Here is a 19,479-nt window from a genome sequence, read left to right on the forward strand (position 1 = left end):
GGTTTTTTACCCAAAACCTTGCCCTCAAATATATTCGTCAAGAACTGGTCATGTCGTATTACATGTACTATCAATTTCGTACAACATTTAGTAAGGACCTCCTCTCACACACTTCTGCTAATACTTGATAATTTCTTTTCCTATCTAACCAGCTTGTTCTTGTTATTCTCCTCTAAATCCACATTTTCATTGTTCCAGTCTTCTTTCTGCTTTCCCAAGCGTCCATATTTCATACCCATAAGTTAGAACACTCCAGACAAAAGTTTTAGCAAACTGTTTCCTTACTTGCATACTCGTATGATTATCAGTCAGTATATTATTTTTACCCTGGAAAGCTCGTTTTGCCAGCGCTATTCTTCCTTTTACTCTTGTCGCACATTTATTATCGGTAGTGACGGTGCGATAAATACAAATGTATTTTAATAAATATGTAAACCTGTATTTAATAGATAGAAATTATTTTAACTCGCCCAAATTTTAGTGTTTTTCTATAAATTCAGTTCATCAGAACCCAAAAATACTAAAGTGTTGGTTAAAAAAAATCCTGGACGTTTATCTTAGGAAGGCTTAACTCAAAATCATACATTTTTCGTTATTATTTAAACGTTTAGGGGAATGATTCTACTAAATTTGTAATAAAAATCAGATAACACATTGAAGTGATGATGATGAGTTTCTGGAATAAAAAAAAAATTCAAAAACACGCGATCAATAAAATAGAAGTTTATGAAAATAAAAGGTTATTGGATTATCACAATCAACTTGAATAAATTAATTGAGTAATTTAATAGAATAAATTAAAGTTACAAAATTATCTTAACATAGAAACACAAAAAATAAGAAAAATAATAAATACGATAAAAAAGAGCCCCATACTTAATGGATTATATCAATAACGTTTCTTTTATATATCCAACATTAATGTTAAACGAACCTTTAGATCGAAACCAGGACTATTCCAAACACAACCTAGCCAATAAATCGATTAACAGTACAAAGATTTGTCACATTATTTTAAAAATTAAAAATAAATTAGATAAAATATGTAAAATACGAGTATTATTAAAAATGTACATTAAAAAAAATTCATTTTACACTTGTAAATCGTTTATGAAGTATGTAAGGAATTTTTAACATTAGAATTCTTTTGAAAAGAAAACATTTTGTTTTAAATATAAATTAATACATATATATATATAATCATCAGATGAAATAGCTAATAAAATTTTAGTTTAGAAGTATGATGACAAACAAAACAAATAAAAATAAAAAATAAAGCTCTGAAAATAAAACAGAAAAATGAGAATGGTGATAAAAAATGTTATAATATAGTAAAATTGTCCTTCCCGTAATAAAATATTTCTAAGGAATTAATATGAATGAGTACGGACTTTTTTTTAAACCAGATTAATTATAAACATGACGCTCGTGGTTTTTTTGGGAAAGATCCAAGGCGCCAGCCTTTATGTAGATAGAATGTGTGTGTGTGTGTGTGTTCAATATTGTACGAGTATAAATTCCTAGCGACGCAGCGACGAATTTTAAAGCGATGACATTAGCTAAAAAAGACGACTACAGAATAGTATGTACTAAAAATTAGGTTACATACTTTTTAAACATGTTTGGTTAGTTACTGGTAATGAATATGAAATACTAATTGCAATTTGTACCATTATTTATAGAGTAGTATTCAGTAATATAAATTCTTACACGAGGCATTCCGTTATCTAGTTGAATTCATATTAATTGATATTTCTTTTTATCATAACACTTTTGGAAAATAATAATTTGGGCCACGGTGATGTGTTTTAAACTAGTTATATAATATTGACGATAAAAGATAACGTGAAAAAGTTTTTCTTAAAAAAAAAATTGATCAACTAAAACAAAAACTAATCTAAAAATATTTCCAATTAACTGTTAAATAACAATTCTTTTTAAATTATTGCCACCAATGTGGAAGTTTTTAATTTATCAAATCGTCATCGTCTGATGTTCTGCCTGGCGGTAGGTTTCCTACGCAACTGGGACACGTGCCCGGTTTGGGCAGGGGAGCTGAACAATGCGATAAATAACAAAAGGATATCAACGCACACAGGCGTTCCTGCCTCAGGGTTTGTTCCGCGTACAAGACGGTTTCCGAGGATGCGGCTAAAGTTCAGGCAGGACAGATGCCAATCGAGTTGCTTACCGATGCGAGGAAAAGAGCCTGGGAAGTAGGCGGGTCACCCGAAGAGCGGTGATGCCATGAGGCTTCGCGGGTCAGGGCAGCACAAACTAAAGTATAGCAGAGACGCTGGAATGACGCGGGTAAAGGACGCTGAATTCATCGACTAATCGGCGATATAGCCGAATGGATATCTAGGAGGCATGGCCATATGAACTACGCCCTGAACCGGTGGTAGATTTTTACCTCGGTTGCGAAAGATTCGAAGAAACGGCGTAGCGTGTTTTTTTCGAATGCCCGATATTCTTCTCAGAGAGGATCACACCGGTGAAAAATAGAGTGAAATTCGAGTGAAAATAGACAGATTGTTCCCGCCTGAGGATCTCGAAGAGATAATTGGTCACTTCGGTCGAGAGCTGGCAACTAGTGTCGGCCCAGTCCGACACTAGTTGCCAGCTCTACTTGTTTTTTTACTACTTATTGTTTTACTATTATTAGGACGCGAGTTGAACTTCAAATTAATTGGCTAAGATATAATCTAACTAATAAGTATATTCCCATAGGCTTCCTATATGAACATCCTTGCCAATTTCGGATTTGTGTGGGTTGTAGAAATACAACTTCGAACAAAATGATGGAAGTTTAACCGGAACTGGAAGGGGATAAACCATAAAAATATTATAAATATTGCACAAATTCAATTTAGTACTAAGATAATAGTGCTAAAAAATAATAAAATGCAAGAAATATTAATAATTATTTGAACGATCTTAAACAAACTTACGTTTTAAAAAAATTGAAAATTACGAACCTAATCTTACGACAACGGTTTTAATTACTATTTTTATCTGATAATCTTTTTTCAAATAAAATAAAATAATTAAACTCATTTTTAGTTGTACAGTATTTTTACAAAATGTATGTATACGCATTATTTGATAAGCTAAAAATAACAAAAAAATTCTACAAATAATTTCTAAATTTTTTTTAATAGAAAAAAAATTTGAGAAATACAAAAATCTTGGGAGAATTCTATTTTATTTAGCTACAATAATAAAAAATCCCAGTTTCTAAAGAAAGAAAAAAACATATTTTCACAACTCCACCTATTTTGCAAAGATGTTAGAAATATGTAGCTATAGAAAAAGGACTGAAAGGGCAATATTTTGACTGGTCAAATATGCTACCTGAACTGGGCGGTGACAGGCGACAATTTACTTACTTATTTTTATTACTACAGCTGTGTCTGAATACTTATATATATATATATATATATATATATATATATATATACACGCCCCAAACTGCTAGACATCTATTCTCTTCTTTTTTTTATTTTTATTAACGACAAAAACATGACATTTCAATAGCTGTTAAATCTATTCATTTTTATATAATAATATATAGCGTTTACAGGAATAACCTGTGCATAAAAATTCTATACCTGTACAACGCTCACCAAAACATGGACGATGGGTTTAACATTTTTCAAAACTATTGTCCTACATTGCACTATCTCTAAACGAATTCCTTTTATTCATTTATTCAACAGGAAACGCTTTCTAATATCCGAATGACTAGAAAAACACTACTTATTTCCAGAAAAACGATATACGATTTTAGTATTTCAAAATAAAAATATTTTAAAAACTTATTTCCTTAATTCTAGAAAGTGCTTGCAGTAAAGGTGTTATACTACAAAAATCAGAATTAAGTAAAAAAAAAAAAAAAATTAAAACCATATATACTAAACAACATTCAAACGAATTTACAAATCAAAGCAAACTTATATCTACACATTATTATTTTGTTTTAATTTTATTTCAAAACAAGCTTAAAATTCACTTTTAGATAAAATTTCGGAATCCTCACCGATCCGTCAAAGTCTCCACAATCCTGTTGTACTCGAATAACAATTTTTAAGGAAAATATTTTTATTTAAAGGAAAAGTTTCCACTTAAAACGTTGATTCCTTTTATCGTCACTCCCCCGCCAACTGTAGCGTAGCATTATCCCTCCCACGTCAATACACTCCCAACTTCAACTTTACCAGGATCGGAAAAGATCCTGGTAAAGAACCTTATAAAAAAAATGGGTTCCATAAAGAGAAAGATTTAATCTACGAAGAGACGGTTACTTATCTCTAACCTTCTTTAATATTATTTTGAATATATGTTCTAGAAATCCGTGAAGGTATCAGAGAAGGACTGACAATAATGTTCGTAAATGACATGTTATATTTATGTGATGAAGCACAAAAGATTCAACACATGATTTCAAAATTGGTAAAAGATATTACACAGAATGAATGTTACGAAACAATAACAATAAGCAAAGAAGAATTTACTAGAAAGAAACAGTCACTATGTAGTAAGATTCAAAGGAAGTGTACTTCAAAATAAACGTGAAATATGAACTCGGAAAAGGGATAAAGAAAGGTTGCCGATTCAAAACTTACTGGATTAAACTTCATGAGAGGAGAACAATTGATTCAGCTAATGCTCTAGACATCAATAGAAAATGAAGATTAAAACTGATACACGATCTAAAAGGAAAACGGGAGCAATTAACAAATGTGGATACAAACAGAGTGGAAACGGACATTGTAAAAGGGACTTGCCTAAGGGAAGTCAACCGTGTGATGACATGAATAGCTGAAACCTTCGGAAAAGTTGAATTTAACAGTACCCTCCTCGAGTAGATACTGTCAGAAAGTACAACATAACTGTTCTTTATCAGCTAAGAGATGCTGTTCGTCGCAAGAGAACACACAATTGTGGGAAAATGGGGATAGGAAAATTCATCACTACAACGGTCTAGCCTACGCATCAAAACTACCCACACATTTTTGGCAAAATACAGAATCACACACAACTTCACAAAGTTTCTTACTCACCTGATTCCCTGAGATTTTTAGTTCTTTTCCAAGTCTGAAATTCTGCTTAAAGGAAAGAGATTTAAATACAGAGAAAAGGTAAAAAAAAAAGGAAAGGATAACGTTAAGAGGACTTATGATGCTCATAAAAAATGCTTTCAATAATGGCAACATCGCTAGGGTAAATGGAAAACATCAGAAACAACTTTACTACTTTGAAGGGACAAGTCATTCAACTAAATAAGTTAAATATTTTTGTTTTTATGAGGCAAGATTGGATATTTTTAATTCCTTGTACGAAGTAAGGAAGTATTGTGATCGCGAAAAATTTCGATTTTCAGATTTCAACGGAAATATCCATTTTGACCAATCCTAAATTCATTTGACTAGTTTCGGCGAGACGTCTGCACGTTGGTATGTATCTCGCATATCTCAAAAACGATTAGTTGTAGGATGTTGAAATTTTGGATTTAGGACTGCTGTAACACATAGTTGTGCACTTACCCTTTTGATTACAATCGACTGGACCAAATGTTATATCACGATTCCTGAAAAAGCCCAAAATCCAATTTTTTTGAATTTTGGACTTTTCCTTAACTGCAGTAATAAGCCCTCATTGAGAGCTTTTCAACGATAGTGGTATTTATTTCTATTGGTTCCAAAGTTATACCCAAATAAAATCTTAATTAATGAAATATTTGGATCTTACAAGAGGAAGGCATATTTGTTCGAATCCGACCACATCTCCTTTTTTTTAACTTTTTTTTTTAATTTAAAGATATTGATTTATTAATAAGAATTAACCTCTGATTGTAAAAAAAAAAATTACAACAGATAATAATTCAATAATAATTTTTTTTTAAATATGAAAAAAATCAGAAGTTATTAGTGAAATATAATTTTACATATTTTTCATTCTAAAAAAATGTATACATGTAATTAAATTGGCGTAGAAGGAATTGATGTGGTGTCCACATCAGATTTTTTAAATTATTTTTGTAATCTATATTAAATTTCAACCAAAATCAGTCAGTGTTACACCAAATCAAATATTTTAAATAACTTCATAAGAAATACATTTTAAATAACTTTAAATAGAAGTTTTAATTTTCAATTTTAATAAGTTTATAGACGATATTAAGACAAACATAATCCCCCTACGCCGTCATTAAATCCATACTTGTTAATATCAAGCAATAAAAACTACGTCATTTGTGTGAATTTAGGACATTTAATAAAGACAACCACTAGTTATTATTTCTGTACTTATTAACTATATATAGAAATTTACATAGGACGATGGGTTATTTATTTATAGCAAAGTCTGTATTTTACTTTGAAGTAGGTCTTTAGAACCTACGTTCAAGATAGTTAAGTTTAAACGTGTATGTTTGTGTTAACTACCTAGTAAATGTCAGCATGTATGTATGTGTCTGTATATATATATATATATATATATATACGTACTTCAACTAATGAATGTGCAATGTTCACGTCCTCCAAGAAGACTGGTTATTTCAATGTATCACGTCGTTTATATATTACATCTTATTTGTTTGTGTCTTTTAATACTTTATACGATGAGGGTACTTGAAGTTATAATACATAATTTCAAACGCAAGTCGGCTAAGATATTTAACATAGCTAAAATTTTGTTTTATTTATTTCTTAATGTCGTCGCTGTCCTAGCTAAATGTTGAGAAGAACTTGGCTCTCGTTTATTTTCCATCGTACATTATTCGTACTTCAGTTTAGTTATGGTCAACAACTGCTACTATATATTATAAGGGAGTATCTCATGATCCTCAATACCACATAATACTTTAGAATGCAAATTAACAAGTTTCTATTAAAACGAATGAAACCAGTTAATATTTTTTTTTGTCTATTTAAGTATTTTCTTACATTTATATATTTTCATGTTTTTTTCTTAATTTATTAGATGTAAAATCAAAATCAAATTCGCTTTTTATTAACAATATTCACAGATACCGAGGAATATATATATATATATTAAGTAACTCGTAAAAACAATACAAAAAGAATTGATATTGATCAAATATAACCAATTTTCTCTAAATTTTGATATTTTAAATTGGCCCAAACAACTAATTAAACAGTTTTTTTTAAATCAGCTTTATATGCTTTTTTTAAAGTTATTTTTTAATTTCTATTTAAAAATAAGGTCAGGCCTACAAAAAAAACTGAAAACTCCGTTGAGTGCAGCCTCTCAGTCTTTTAGTTCCTGGTTTCGTGTTTGAATCTCGATCAGGCATGATATTCTTCATTTACTTTAAAATGTACATCCCAATTTCCAAGCAAAGCTTCGAGCTTATAAGGATAATTAATGTTTTAAAAAAACCGTACCCGTATAAGGACGAAAATGGTTGGCAATAAACAGCAAAACAGAGAAATCTATATTTTGATATTACAAATAAGTACATATATTTGAAATAAAATTGATTTTTCAGTTTTTAAAAACGATTTAACCGGTATTTGGTTATCAAATACCTGTGTGGATATTACCGGCTGTGGGAATTTAGGATTAATGATTAGATTGTGACCCGGGTAGCTAGGGTCCCGTTTGGGTGCTCTACCCGCCAACATAGGCGCCTTAGCAATAGTACCCCGGTTAGCTATATTGCGTATGAGTTTGTGTTTTTTATTATTATTATTATATAGGGTACTGAAACAGACAAAAAATGGAAATCACCGGGTCCTAGAAACATTCCAATACAACTCATTAAGAATAGTCCGGAGTTTGTGATTGAATTACTGCAGAGTATTTTTAATGGATGTCTTATTGATGGGCAGGAAATGCCAAAGGAATGGAAACTGGCAATTCAATATATAAGAAAGGAGCTACAACAGACTGTAGGAACTATAAAGGGATAAGTGTCAAGTCGTTTATCGGAAGGTTGTACGGACTCATTGTAAAAATGAGAATAAAGAGGGAGATAGTGATTGGTGAGGAGCAGGCTGATTTTACAGCAGGAAGGTCATGTGTGGATAATATTTTCAATCTGAAACAACTTTTAAGTAAAAGGATAGTTAGTAATTTGGAGACCCACATGGTTTTCGTACTTGTTATCGATGTTGCGGACAAATACCTCGCACGGGTTCGGCTGGCTAGATGTTGTTATAGAGCCTATGTGTACTCGCACCCTATCATCTAAAACTCCGATTTCACAATTCCTCTCCACCCGAAGCCGGATTTGCAATTAAGTATATCACACTCCTGGGGTTGACAAGGTAGGGAGGCTTAGGAGTCCCAGGTTTTCGTAGACCTAGAAAAAGCTAATGAAACGTTGCCGGTGAAGAAATTGTTCGAAGTTTTAATTGTTGCTTTCATCCGACGTACGTAAAATAAATTTATGGCATTTATAGGAATTGAGTAAGCACTGTTAAGGTAGGAAAACATCTGTCAACATTGTTTAAAGTTAAAAAGTATTTACATAAAGGTTGCTGCCTTTTTCCCACTCTGTTTGCTTTACTTAGCTGAGGTATTGGAAGAATGGCGAAAAAATGTCGAAGGATTGGAGAGGAGATGGATGGTGAGTATATGTATAAATATATATATATAGAATTGACGGAGAGCTTTAAAAGTGGGGTTTGATGATAAATTTTAGTAAGACGAAGTATCTAGTGACTTGACTATAGATGAGAACTCAGCGAGGCATGTGAATACCTTAAGAACCTTGGCTCAATATTATCACAAGAAAAAAAGTTTAAAAGATATAAATCATTGCTTTGGGGCGGCTGGCTATCCAGAAGTGCGATTCTTTGTCTGAAGGGATACGGAAAGCAAATATGTATATGTTGTACAAGAGTGTTATTGAGAGCATTTTATTGTACGGGTCAGAAGGTTAGAAGGAGATGAGGGAAAGTTGTTGGCTGTGGAGATGGACGTGTTGCTCAGGAGTTGTGGAGTTTCAAGAATGCAATATGTAAGAAATGAACCCACCGGATGGTCTAGTGGTTAACGCGTCTTCCCAAATCAGCTGATTTGGAAGTCGAGAGTTACAGCGTTCAAGTCCTAGTAAAGCCAGTTATTTTTACACGGATTTGAATACTAGATCGTGGATACCGGTGTTCTTTGGTGGTTGGGTTTCAATTAACCACACATCTCAGGAACGGTCGAACTGAGAATGTACAAGACTACACTTCATTTACACTCATACATATCATCCTCATTCATCCTCTGAAGAATTATCTAAACGGTAGTTATCGGAGGCTAAACAGGAAAAAGAAAGAAAAAGAAAGTATGTAAGAAATGAGGGGATCAGAAGAAGAATTGGGGAAAGTGAATGATGTTTTGGAGGTGAGCAATAAGCAAACTACATTGGTACGGGCATGTTCGTTGAATGGAGGAGTGTAGATGGCCTGTGAAGATGTTGGAATGGATTCCAGGAGAGAGGAGGAATCGTAGACGACCTCTAAAGCAGTGTATGTCCGGAGTGATGGAGGCAATGGAGAGAAGAAATTTGGAGGAGGAAAGTTGGCGGGATAGAAGGGTTTGGCGGTTGGAATGTGAAAGACGGCCTTTGCAGCTGTAAACACTCGCCGCGAGGATGTTATATATTGTGTTGGAGACTCTGTGATAGTCTGCGATTCTGGATGAGGGGTCTGGTCGGCCTAATTCTCGGGGCAGTCGGATCAGAAGTTAGTTACTTTGTGTTTTTATTTCAATTTTGAATTTTATGTGTTTGATGAACACAATTTTGTTTAGGTATAACTTTCGCGATGTTGCGAAAAACAGGTTCTATGTGGGGTGCTATTAGGGTTAAGTTAATTAGGCTTGTAAAGCCTAATTAACTTCAAAACCTATAAACTCAAGTTTATAACTTCGAATCTGTCCGGTTAGTTGGGAATATTGGGTATTTGAATTTATGAATAATGTGGCTCCTTTGTTTAGATTCGTCGGAGGGGGGTTAAGGTAGTGGTATGTAGACATTTCGTGTAGAAGCATGTAATTAGGTAACGCTTGATACGAAGGCGACAGTATAGGTTTTTTGTTCTCACGATGGAAATGTCTGTCGAGGCATTTGAATCGGTGGCATCCTGACAGAGGCCAAACTGATGACTGAGAGATGTAATCAGATTTAAGGGTCCGAAAAAGCCCGGCTAAGGCTAGAAACAGAGGGGGTGATGTGGCGACCGGGGTCATCTCAAGGCGGGTATCTTCACCTTCGGGGTCAGGATTAGAAATAAGAAAAAAGAAAGCAGAGAAATGGCATACAGAATGATACTAAATATAAAGAGCGATTCTAAAATGAATGAACATTTAAATTTTTCTCCAACAAATTTTCCCCGAACGTTTGAAAATCGAATGTGGGTATATCATAATAACATGACAATAAGGTTATTAAGCAATAATGATGCTAAAAAAAATCATAAAATTTATATTGACAATATAAATTTCCGTTTAAAAAATCTATAGCTTTGGTTATTGAAAAAGCTTTACATCATGACCAGCATAGAAATTTCCTCTGTTGTATGTTGTCGATTTAAATTTAGCGTAATTAAAAAACTACACAACCTTCAAGAGATGTTCACATGCCCAACTTAAGGTATAATACTACAGCATACCTAAATTTCAATGAAATGATCTAGTAGTTTTGCAGATTTTCGTCCTATTTTATACATAGGCCTGTACATAAATATATAGGGAAACCCCGATTTAAATGAATGGTACTTTCGTACTCGCTCATACCTCATAACGTAAAGAAAATTCATTTTCATCCTCCCACCGTGCGTATGAAAACCACACCGATCAACATAACCTCAAATTTCGACATTAAATTTAGCGTAATTCAAGAACTACTCGACTAATCTTCATCAAATTTTCACATGCACAACTTCAAATACACTACTACAACATATATAAATTTCAATGCATATGATGTAATAGATTTTGAGATTTTCGGGCCACAGAATTTTATGTATAGGCCTCTTTATATGACATTTGATTTCAGTACAGAATTTTAAATTAATCCAAACATTTGGATTTATTTAGTTACGAGAATAACAGAGTAATATAATTTTCATCTTTCATAATATATCCAAATCATTAAGTATAAATATATACACACATATCCTAAAATTGGTGCTAAAATAAATGTATTAAACAACGAATAAATAAAAACAAATAAATGTGAGAAAACTTTAATCGATCAACAATAATTTATTAAATAAAATAATTAATTTAATGATAAAAATTTCATTATAATATAATTAATAGAACTGTAATTATTATAAATCGATATCCATGTTATCTTCAATTTTAGGCCAAAAACTTTTACCAGTCGGATTATAACTAGATGCATTAAAAGGCTTGTAACTTTTAGCCGCGTACGGTTTAACAGTCATAAAAGAACAAACTAAATTTTCATCCACTATTAGTATAGCAGCACTATTTGAAAATTCACCACAATAATTTGGAGCAGAAAAAATAGTTACAAGCGATTGATTAGCAAAAAATTCATAACCATCTTCGACAACTTGATGAGCTCTACACACTAAATCCATATCGTTTCTTAATAAAAATCTACGTACCACATCCGCTCCAAATACATAAGATATACCGCGATCGCTAGGCGCCCAACCTTTAAAACCACCTCCTTCAGGATCGGACCAAAGAATATCGGTTAATAAACCGGATTCTGGTATATCGGTCGGTCTTTCAATTTTTTTAATTTGTTCAACGATTTCTAAATGCGGGCTTAATCCACCGTGACAACAGAATATTTTATAATCGATAACGGCAGCTATCGGAAGACAATTAAAACAATCCGTAAAAGTTTTCCATAATTTAACACTGTACCTTCTTTTACACTCGTCAAAAAACCCGTAAACTTTATTTATCCCGGCAGATTCGTGATTACCACGTAATAGATTCATTTTTTTAGGATATTTAATTTTATAAGCGAATAATAGACAGATCGTTTCAACGCTTTGTCTTCCTCTATCGACATAATCACCTAAAAATAAAAATGTTACATCGGCCGGGGAACCGATACAATTAAACCAATGTAATAGATCTAAAAACTGACCGTGAATATCTCCAAATACCTTTAAAGGTGGTCTTAACTCCAGTAAACTAGGTTCATTTAAAAATATGTCTCTAACCTTCGAACAAAGAAAGTATACATCATCTTCGCATAAATGAACGAATGGTGTTCTCAGATGAAAATTGTTTTGGGCTCTAAATAATTGTGTTATAATATTATCCAAACGTCGGTTTTCATCCGCAAATGATCTTATGTTTATAGACATCCCAAAACAGTTTTCTTGATCGAATTTTGTTTACAGTAATTATTTGTATATGTTTCGAACTACATCGTTTGTTTATGTCCGGTATGTTACACATCAGCTGTTTATAATTTTTTTTTTAAAATAAACAAAATATTTTTAATACAGCGTTCCCATTTAAAAAAAAAAAAAAAAAAAAAAAAAAAAAAAAAAAGACAAAATGTTATACTATAATCTTAATTAAAAAATATCGCATCTAAATAGAATTAAAAATATTTTAACTAAGAAAAAAAATAATAAAAAACTACAAAAAATTTTATGATCCTAAAAATCTAAATAATTTAAATAAAAAAAAAATAAAAATCTACAAAATTAACTTAAGACCAACCGGGAATCACTTCCAGGGTCAAATTACAAAACTGAACATTTAACCGATTTAAAAAAAATACGTTCTCAATTCCTACCAGTATTTATTTATTCCCTAAAAATACCAGTACAAAAAATTACAATTTTAAATTAATTGTTTTTTCAAAAAAAAAAAAATTACTTTACAATACTTGTATTGTTTAAAAAATAAAAATCCTGAAAACAAATTTGTAATACTTTCCTGACGTTGTATATTTATTCTTATATAGTGTAAAAATATATGAAAAAATTACCTAAGATTTATTTTTTAGTGGTGAGGGGGAGTTAAATGTTGAAGTAATTTTATTATTTAAAATTTAAATAAACAAAAAAAGTTCTGAAAAATTAAAAAAAGATGTATATATTTTAAAACTTTGATCGAATGTACGTAAAGAATTTTTTGGGGGTAAGTACTATACCTAGGAGGACAAAAAAAGAACACAATTCAATTAAAAAAATATTCAATAAATAAAAAGATAACTTTTTTTGATTTTTGGGGCGGTTGAAATTTGGGAAAAATTTTTTTTTTAATTATAAGATAAACATGCATTCATTTTCTGAACGTTATATAAGTTGTGGTTATCTTTCCAGAATTTTGAGTAACTTGACCCCAAAACTTTTATCAACAAATTACCTATAAACATGAATCTATACAAAATTTCATCAAAATTTTTAGATTTATCCAGTCAAAAGTTATTAAGCTTCCAAAACGCCAACACATTTACATACGTACCTAAGAAAATTAACCCACTTTTTTTATTTTTTAGGGTCTGTGGGTTATAAAATTTCGAGAAATTAAAAAAACATTTTTGGTGATCACCATACTCTCCTCCTTCTTCTTGCATTGCTCTAGAGCTATGATCTAGAGGAAAGTAAAAATATAAAGAATTAATGAAAAATGAATATCGTTATATACTTTTATATAAACAAAAGGTTATTTACAGATTACAAAATTAAAATACGGAGAAATAATGTATAATGAAGAATACAGAAACAAAAGTAATTTTTTTTTATAAAATGGAAAATGGCACGACTATGACATATACGGTTTGAAGATTTAAAATAATATTTTTCATTACTATTTAACTTGTTATCCGATAATAATAAATAACTTGATATTATTTTGATATTTCTTCGAAATAAAATTAATTGGAAAACTTTTATAAAAAAAAAAAAAAAAATAAATAATACGCATTCCCGAAATCCAACAACCTTAGCTTTCACTCGGTAGAAGATATAATACATCTTCCAATCCGTCTTTTCTCATTTTAACCAGACTGATATCTTGCCTTTTGCATTTATAACGCTCTTTTTTTTAATATGGACGTCCTTTTAAATCATTCTGTATATATTTTAAATACAACTAAACATTTTTATATAGAATAAAATAAAACCAAATTAAAAAAAAAAAAATGGAATAAAATGGTATTCAACTCTTCCAGTTTCTGAGACAGTCTCTCCAGTTAAATCTTCCACTTAACTGAGTTCTCTTCCAGTTAAATCTGAGACAGAGTTTAACAAATAGAAATTTATTTATTTTTAAGCCAATTTTATTTAAATATGTATATATGATAAATACCATAATTTTAACGGTTGTACACAAGTCACTCCCAAAAATGATTCAACCAACCTGAAAAATAAGAAACATCTTATCCCAGGCTTATTACGGAACATGAAAAATGGGGCGGTTTTGTGTTTTCTTCCATCAAATTTTCACTATCAGAGCCTGGATACTCTGTTTTCGTACCGGTGATTGAAGTGCCACCATCGGAAATGCGAGGTAATTTCTTTTTTCATTGAAATGAAAAAGGAATACGTTATTTCACGCGTGTCTTGCTCACTGTATCAAATAAAGGGAAAGAAGCTCTTTTTGTACGGTTCTTTTCAATTAAATGGCAAAATAATAGAAATTCACCCGATAATAATCGTTAAGTGTACAAAAGAAGACAAAGATAAAACATTAAGATTTTTTTTTACCTAACAAAGATTAATGAAAGCAGAAAGGAGGAACCGAGTCGAAGTCACTTAATCATACCCAAATATGCCGCTCGATTCGTTATTTTCTTTTTTTTTGCATAAATACAATAAGAAGGCTATATATATATATATGACTATATATTTCTCTGGTGAAAACATTCTCTACATTTATAGGGTGTAAAACCAGGCACTTTTCTCTAAAAAGAAAATTCCAGTTAAAAATATATTATAGTAAAGATTTAGCATAACTAATATTAAGGAGTAGAGGAGTGAACACCGTAGCATTTTTAGATTAAGTATAAATTCATTTATAATAATAAAACTACAAAAAAATAATAAAATAAGATTTTTATGTCGTCCACTCCTCATCAAACGCACAACAGACCAAAACTATATGCGTGAAATATATATTTTTTTTATTTCTTACTATAATTATATAAAAATAATTTAAAATGAAAAGGCTCATATGACCACCAACTTCACAATTTACGAACTGACATAAACGTATAACGACCAATAAATTATTTTACAATAGAGTAGAAAAGGCCAACCAAGTTAATGTCTTCGTAACCCATATAGTTTTTTATGTGGTAAAGTAGTACAGATATTCGTAACGTGTTAAACACGACTAAAGTCAACGGCCTGCTTGATGGATAGAATGTGAACAAATATATATATATATATATATTTAAATCCATTACTAATTTTTATGACAGAAAAAAACGATATATACTACAAGAAAAAGTATAATACGAAATGTTTCTATTTGTCATAAAAATGACAAAAATACGCATTAAACGTTTCATTGATTTTGTTTTCCATTTTGATCCACAAATATCTGTAATTATAAATAAAAAATAAGTTGGATATATATATATATATATTTCTACGCATATATAATGCTTTAATTATATATAATTCAGTTTTCTCTCAAAGGTAAATTTAAAATTACTTTTCCCTAACACGAGATTATTTATTTTCTTAACTAACTATAAAAAAAATTCTAGAATTTGATTTTTAAAAAAGTAAGAAAAACTATTATATAAATATTAAAACTTACGCCCGATCATTTCGAAAAAGACTGAAAACTGTTTTCACTTAATTTCACGTTTAGAAAACATTTTTTTAATTTTTTTTTTAATTCAAAACCATTTGTTGAAAGAATAACAATCAGAAAAACTTATAAAACTTTCATTTTAAAAAATATGGTACTTTTTATTTTTTTGGATTAATTCACTATATAAGGTTGAAATTTGTCCGTGAGAATCGAAATGGAAATTTTGTAACTTATGGCAGTTTTTGAAAACTGCCATGCTTAACCGGGATTCGAATTCAGACCACCGGGCGAAAGGCTTAGATAATACCACTCCGCTACGGCGATTGGAATTTATTTATTTTTCTCTATTATTGTGCAGTGGAATATATTCTACGTTGTATCTGATAGTATCATTATTTTTTTAAGGTAAAAGAAAAAAATAATTAGAAGAGTAAAAAATATTTCAAAATGGCGGCCACCTCAATTTTTTAATCTTCATTATCTAAGAAATTATTTGTTTGATCAAACCTTTACTTATTATAAAATTTATTAAGCATTTTCTTTTGAATAAAATGACACCTTATTTGTAGAAATCCGTTGACAAACAATCAAGTTATTGCAAACAATTAACCCGGCAGTACGCTTGTGCGTTGTAATGCCAGCTGATAATTCTTTACCTCTTTTTATTTCCTCCACTAGTTTTTATAAACTATTAACAATGAATAATAAAATTAAATTAATAAAAATTATCAGCTTTCATAATGGTGCGCAAGCGTACTGCCGGGTTAATTTTGTCTCCAATAACTCGATTGCTTATCACCGGATTTTTACATACGAGATGTCATTATGTTCAAAATAAAATGCTTAATAAATTTTTTAATAAGTAAAAATTTGATCAAACAAATAATTACAAAAATATTGAAGATTAAAAAATTAGGATGACCGCCATTTTGGCGGAATACTTTTTAAAAGGTGACATTTTCAAAATTTTTTATTTTGTATACCTAAATGCTAGTCTTATATTTTCCAAATTTAATTACAGTAGGTTCACCCGTTCCTGAGAAATAATTTTTTTTGTTGAGAAACACAAAATGGCGTCCAGAAGAAAAGAAAGCAAAATAGGACTTATGTTGATATTAACTTTTTTGCTCATTTTGTCATCGACTTCTTCAGCCCGACAAAGAAAAACGGCTACAATATTGTCAACGGTTCCGTCTATTTCTGCGTGAGGGAATTAATGTTATGGATTCGTTATTTTTCACAGATGAAGCACGGTTTCATTTGGATGGCTACGTAAACAGCCAAAACAGTAGAATTTGGAGCGCTGAAAATCCCCACGTTTATCACGAAAAACAATTACACCCGCAGAAGTTGGGCGTGTGGTGCGCGATATCGCGGAAGAAAATAATCGGTCCTATTTTTTCGAGTACACCATTAATGCAGAACGATATCAGGATATTTTGTTTCAGTTCATTGCACTCTTGGAAGAGGAAGACAGACACTGCTGGCTACAACATGACAGTGGGACATCGCACTACCCAGTTTCAACTTCTGATTTCGTCGAGGAATTATTTGGTAATCGTGTTATCGGTCGAGGCTTGTGGCCACCAAGATCTCCAGATTTGACTGCGGCGGTTTTTTTTGTAATGGGGTTACCTCAAAGGAAAAGCCTACAGCAACAAACCACGAACACTTGAACGATTGAAAGTCAATATTGAACAAGCTGTATTAAATATCCAGCCACAAACTTTGAAAAAAGTTGCAAGAAACGCTGTAAAAAGAATTGAGGCTTGTATTCAAGAAGATGGCGGCCACTTCCAACATTTACTCTAAATGTAAGGTAATGGATGGTAATAATAAAAATTACATTTACATTTACACATGCCTTTTTATTATTTCAATGCCTACCAATATAAGGTTGGGTTGCGTTTTATATTGGACACTCTGTATAAAGGATATGATAAACTGGCTTTGTAAGTTTCATCATTCTGTGTGTAAACCTAAAGATGACTTACGCCAGGAATACCAAAAACAGGCAAATATATATTGATAAAATGAGGTAATGATTTTCTTTAAAAAAAAATCACTTTCGGGTAAAATGAAAAACCCGAACATAGCAAACAACTAATCGAGTGCTGGCCTCGAGAAATCTGGACTTTTTATCATTTAGGAGCAGAACATTGTTTATTAAATATTTTGATTTAACTAGGGGAAAATCAATAAATATGTATATATAAGTACTACAAAAAATTACTTTTCCGACACAAATTAAAGAATCACCCCAAAAAATTTACAGATTTCGTATAAGAACAATCTTGGCCAACCCTGAGGCGTTTAAAAGTATCAACTAAAAACATAATTTTGTTACTAAGATTACAATTTCTTCTTTTTTTTAAACAGAAGAACTCTCCTGTTAGGAACAGAGTATTCTACAAAAAAATCTAGGAATTGTAAAAAAACTTTGGAGGAGATTTCATTTTTTACCCAGATACCAATAATATTACTCTTATACTCAATTGAAAAATCTGATGTAGACACCACAAGACGTCCTTGTACGCCTATTAAATTACATATACACATTTTTAGCTGCACTTCATTTAAACTTAATTCATTTGAAAGTGAGGTACAATGCTCCAATTCTTTAATAAAGTGGACGGTTATAAAATTGCTGAAATATTAATTTTTATTAACATCAAATATTTATACAATTATTAATTCAACAATCTTTAATGAAATATTAGGAGAGAGAGTAAAAGTCCCTTTATTACTCTTGTATTACTAGATCAGTATTATTCGTATTTACTTGAGCTGATGATTAACAAAAGTTTTAGATTTCTGGTGTATCGTATAAATAAAAATAATAATTAAACTATTCCATTTAGTAAACTCCTGTATACCGGTTACAAATGTTAATTTTGACCTTACGTTGTAAAATATTCAGTTTTTATTATTGGGTTATTTGGAGAATAATCAAAAATGAAAAATAAACAATCATATAGGAAAATAAATTTAACATGAAGAAATATATCTCAAAAAACGACACGAAGATGAATATGAAGAGGAAGAAAATTTTAAGAACCAAGGAAGAATAAAAAAATTAAGAGATCATAATTATAAAAAGGAAGAAAATTATAAAACCAAGGAAAGAATAAAAAGATTAATACAGGATGATGATGAATATAAAGAGAGAAAATCTGAGAACTAGAAAACGTGTACACAAATTAAGATCACAAGAATTATATCAAACCAAACAGCGATTAAATAATCGACAACAAAAAACAAATAAACGAAATGATAATCAACTCCGACTTAGGGAGAATATTGTCCGACAATATCAGAAGAGTAATGAACTCTTAAAGATAAGAATTTTTTACAATTTATTGAAAGATCGTCCATGTACGCCTCAGTGTATATGTTGTTCTTGTGAGGGTCTATTTTTCAGTCACTTTGTAGTTAACTTTAATATAGATAAAATTAAACAGATTTTCCAGAATAATTAAATAAAATTACACAGAAATTAAACTAGAAAAATCCAAAAATACGATTATAAATTATAATTTTCAATTAATATTAAATAATCAGACGTTTCACTAAATCTATCACAAATACACATGTGTAATAATGCCTTTTAAATTACATATACACATTTTTTAAAAAACATAACATTTATTTCACTAATAACTTCTGATTATTTTCGTTTTTTTTTTCTATTATTGAATAATTATTTTTTTTTGTAAATATTTTTTACAATCACGGGTTAATAATTAT

At 30.6% G+C, this 19,479-nt stretch overlaps 2 protein-coding genes across 3 annotated transcripts in view; both read right to left on the minus strand.

The window, feature by feature from the left end:
- LOC142331205 (interference hedgehog-like) overlaps positions 1-19,479 on the minus strand; it is a 354,772-nt gene that overhangs the window by 292,950 nt on the left and 42,343 nt on the right. The gene's annotated exons all lie outside the window — the stretch shown is intronic.
- On the minus strand, positions 11,295-12,317 carry LOC142331702 (uncharacterized). Its single transcript, XM_075377735.1, has one exon. It carries the CDS (start codon positions 12,315-12,317, stop codon positions 11,295-11,297), a length of 1,023 nt encoding a protein of 340 aa, XP_075233850.1.

This window comes from Lycorma delicatula, chromosome 10 (assembly GCF_047948215.1).
Source record: "Lycorma delicatula isolate Av1 chromosome 10, ASM4794821v1, whole genome shotgun sequence".
Taxonomy (NCBI): domain Eukaryota; kingdom Metazoa; phylum Arthropoda; class Insecta; order Hemiptera; family Fulgoridae; genus Lycorma; species Lycorma delicatula.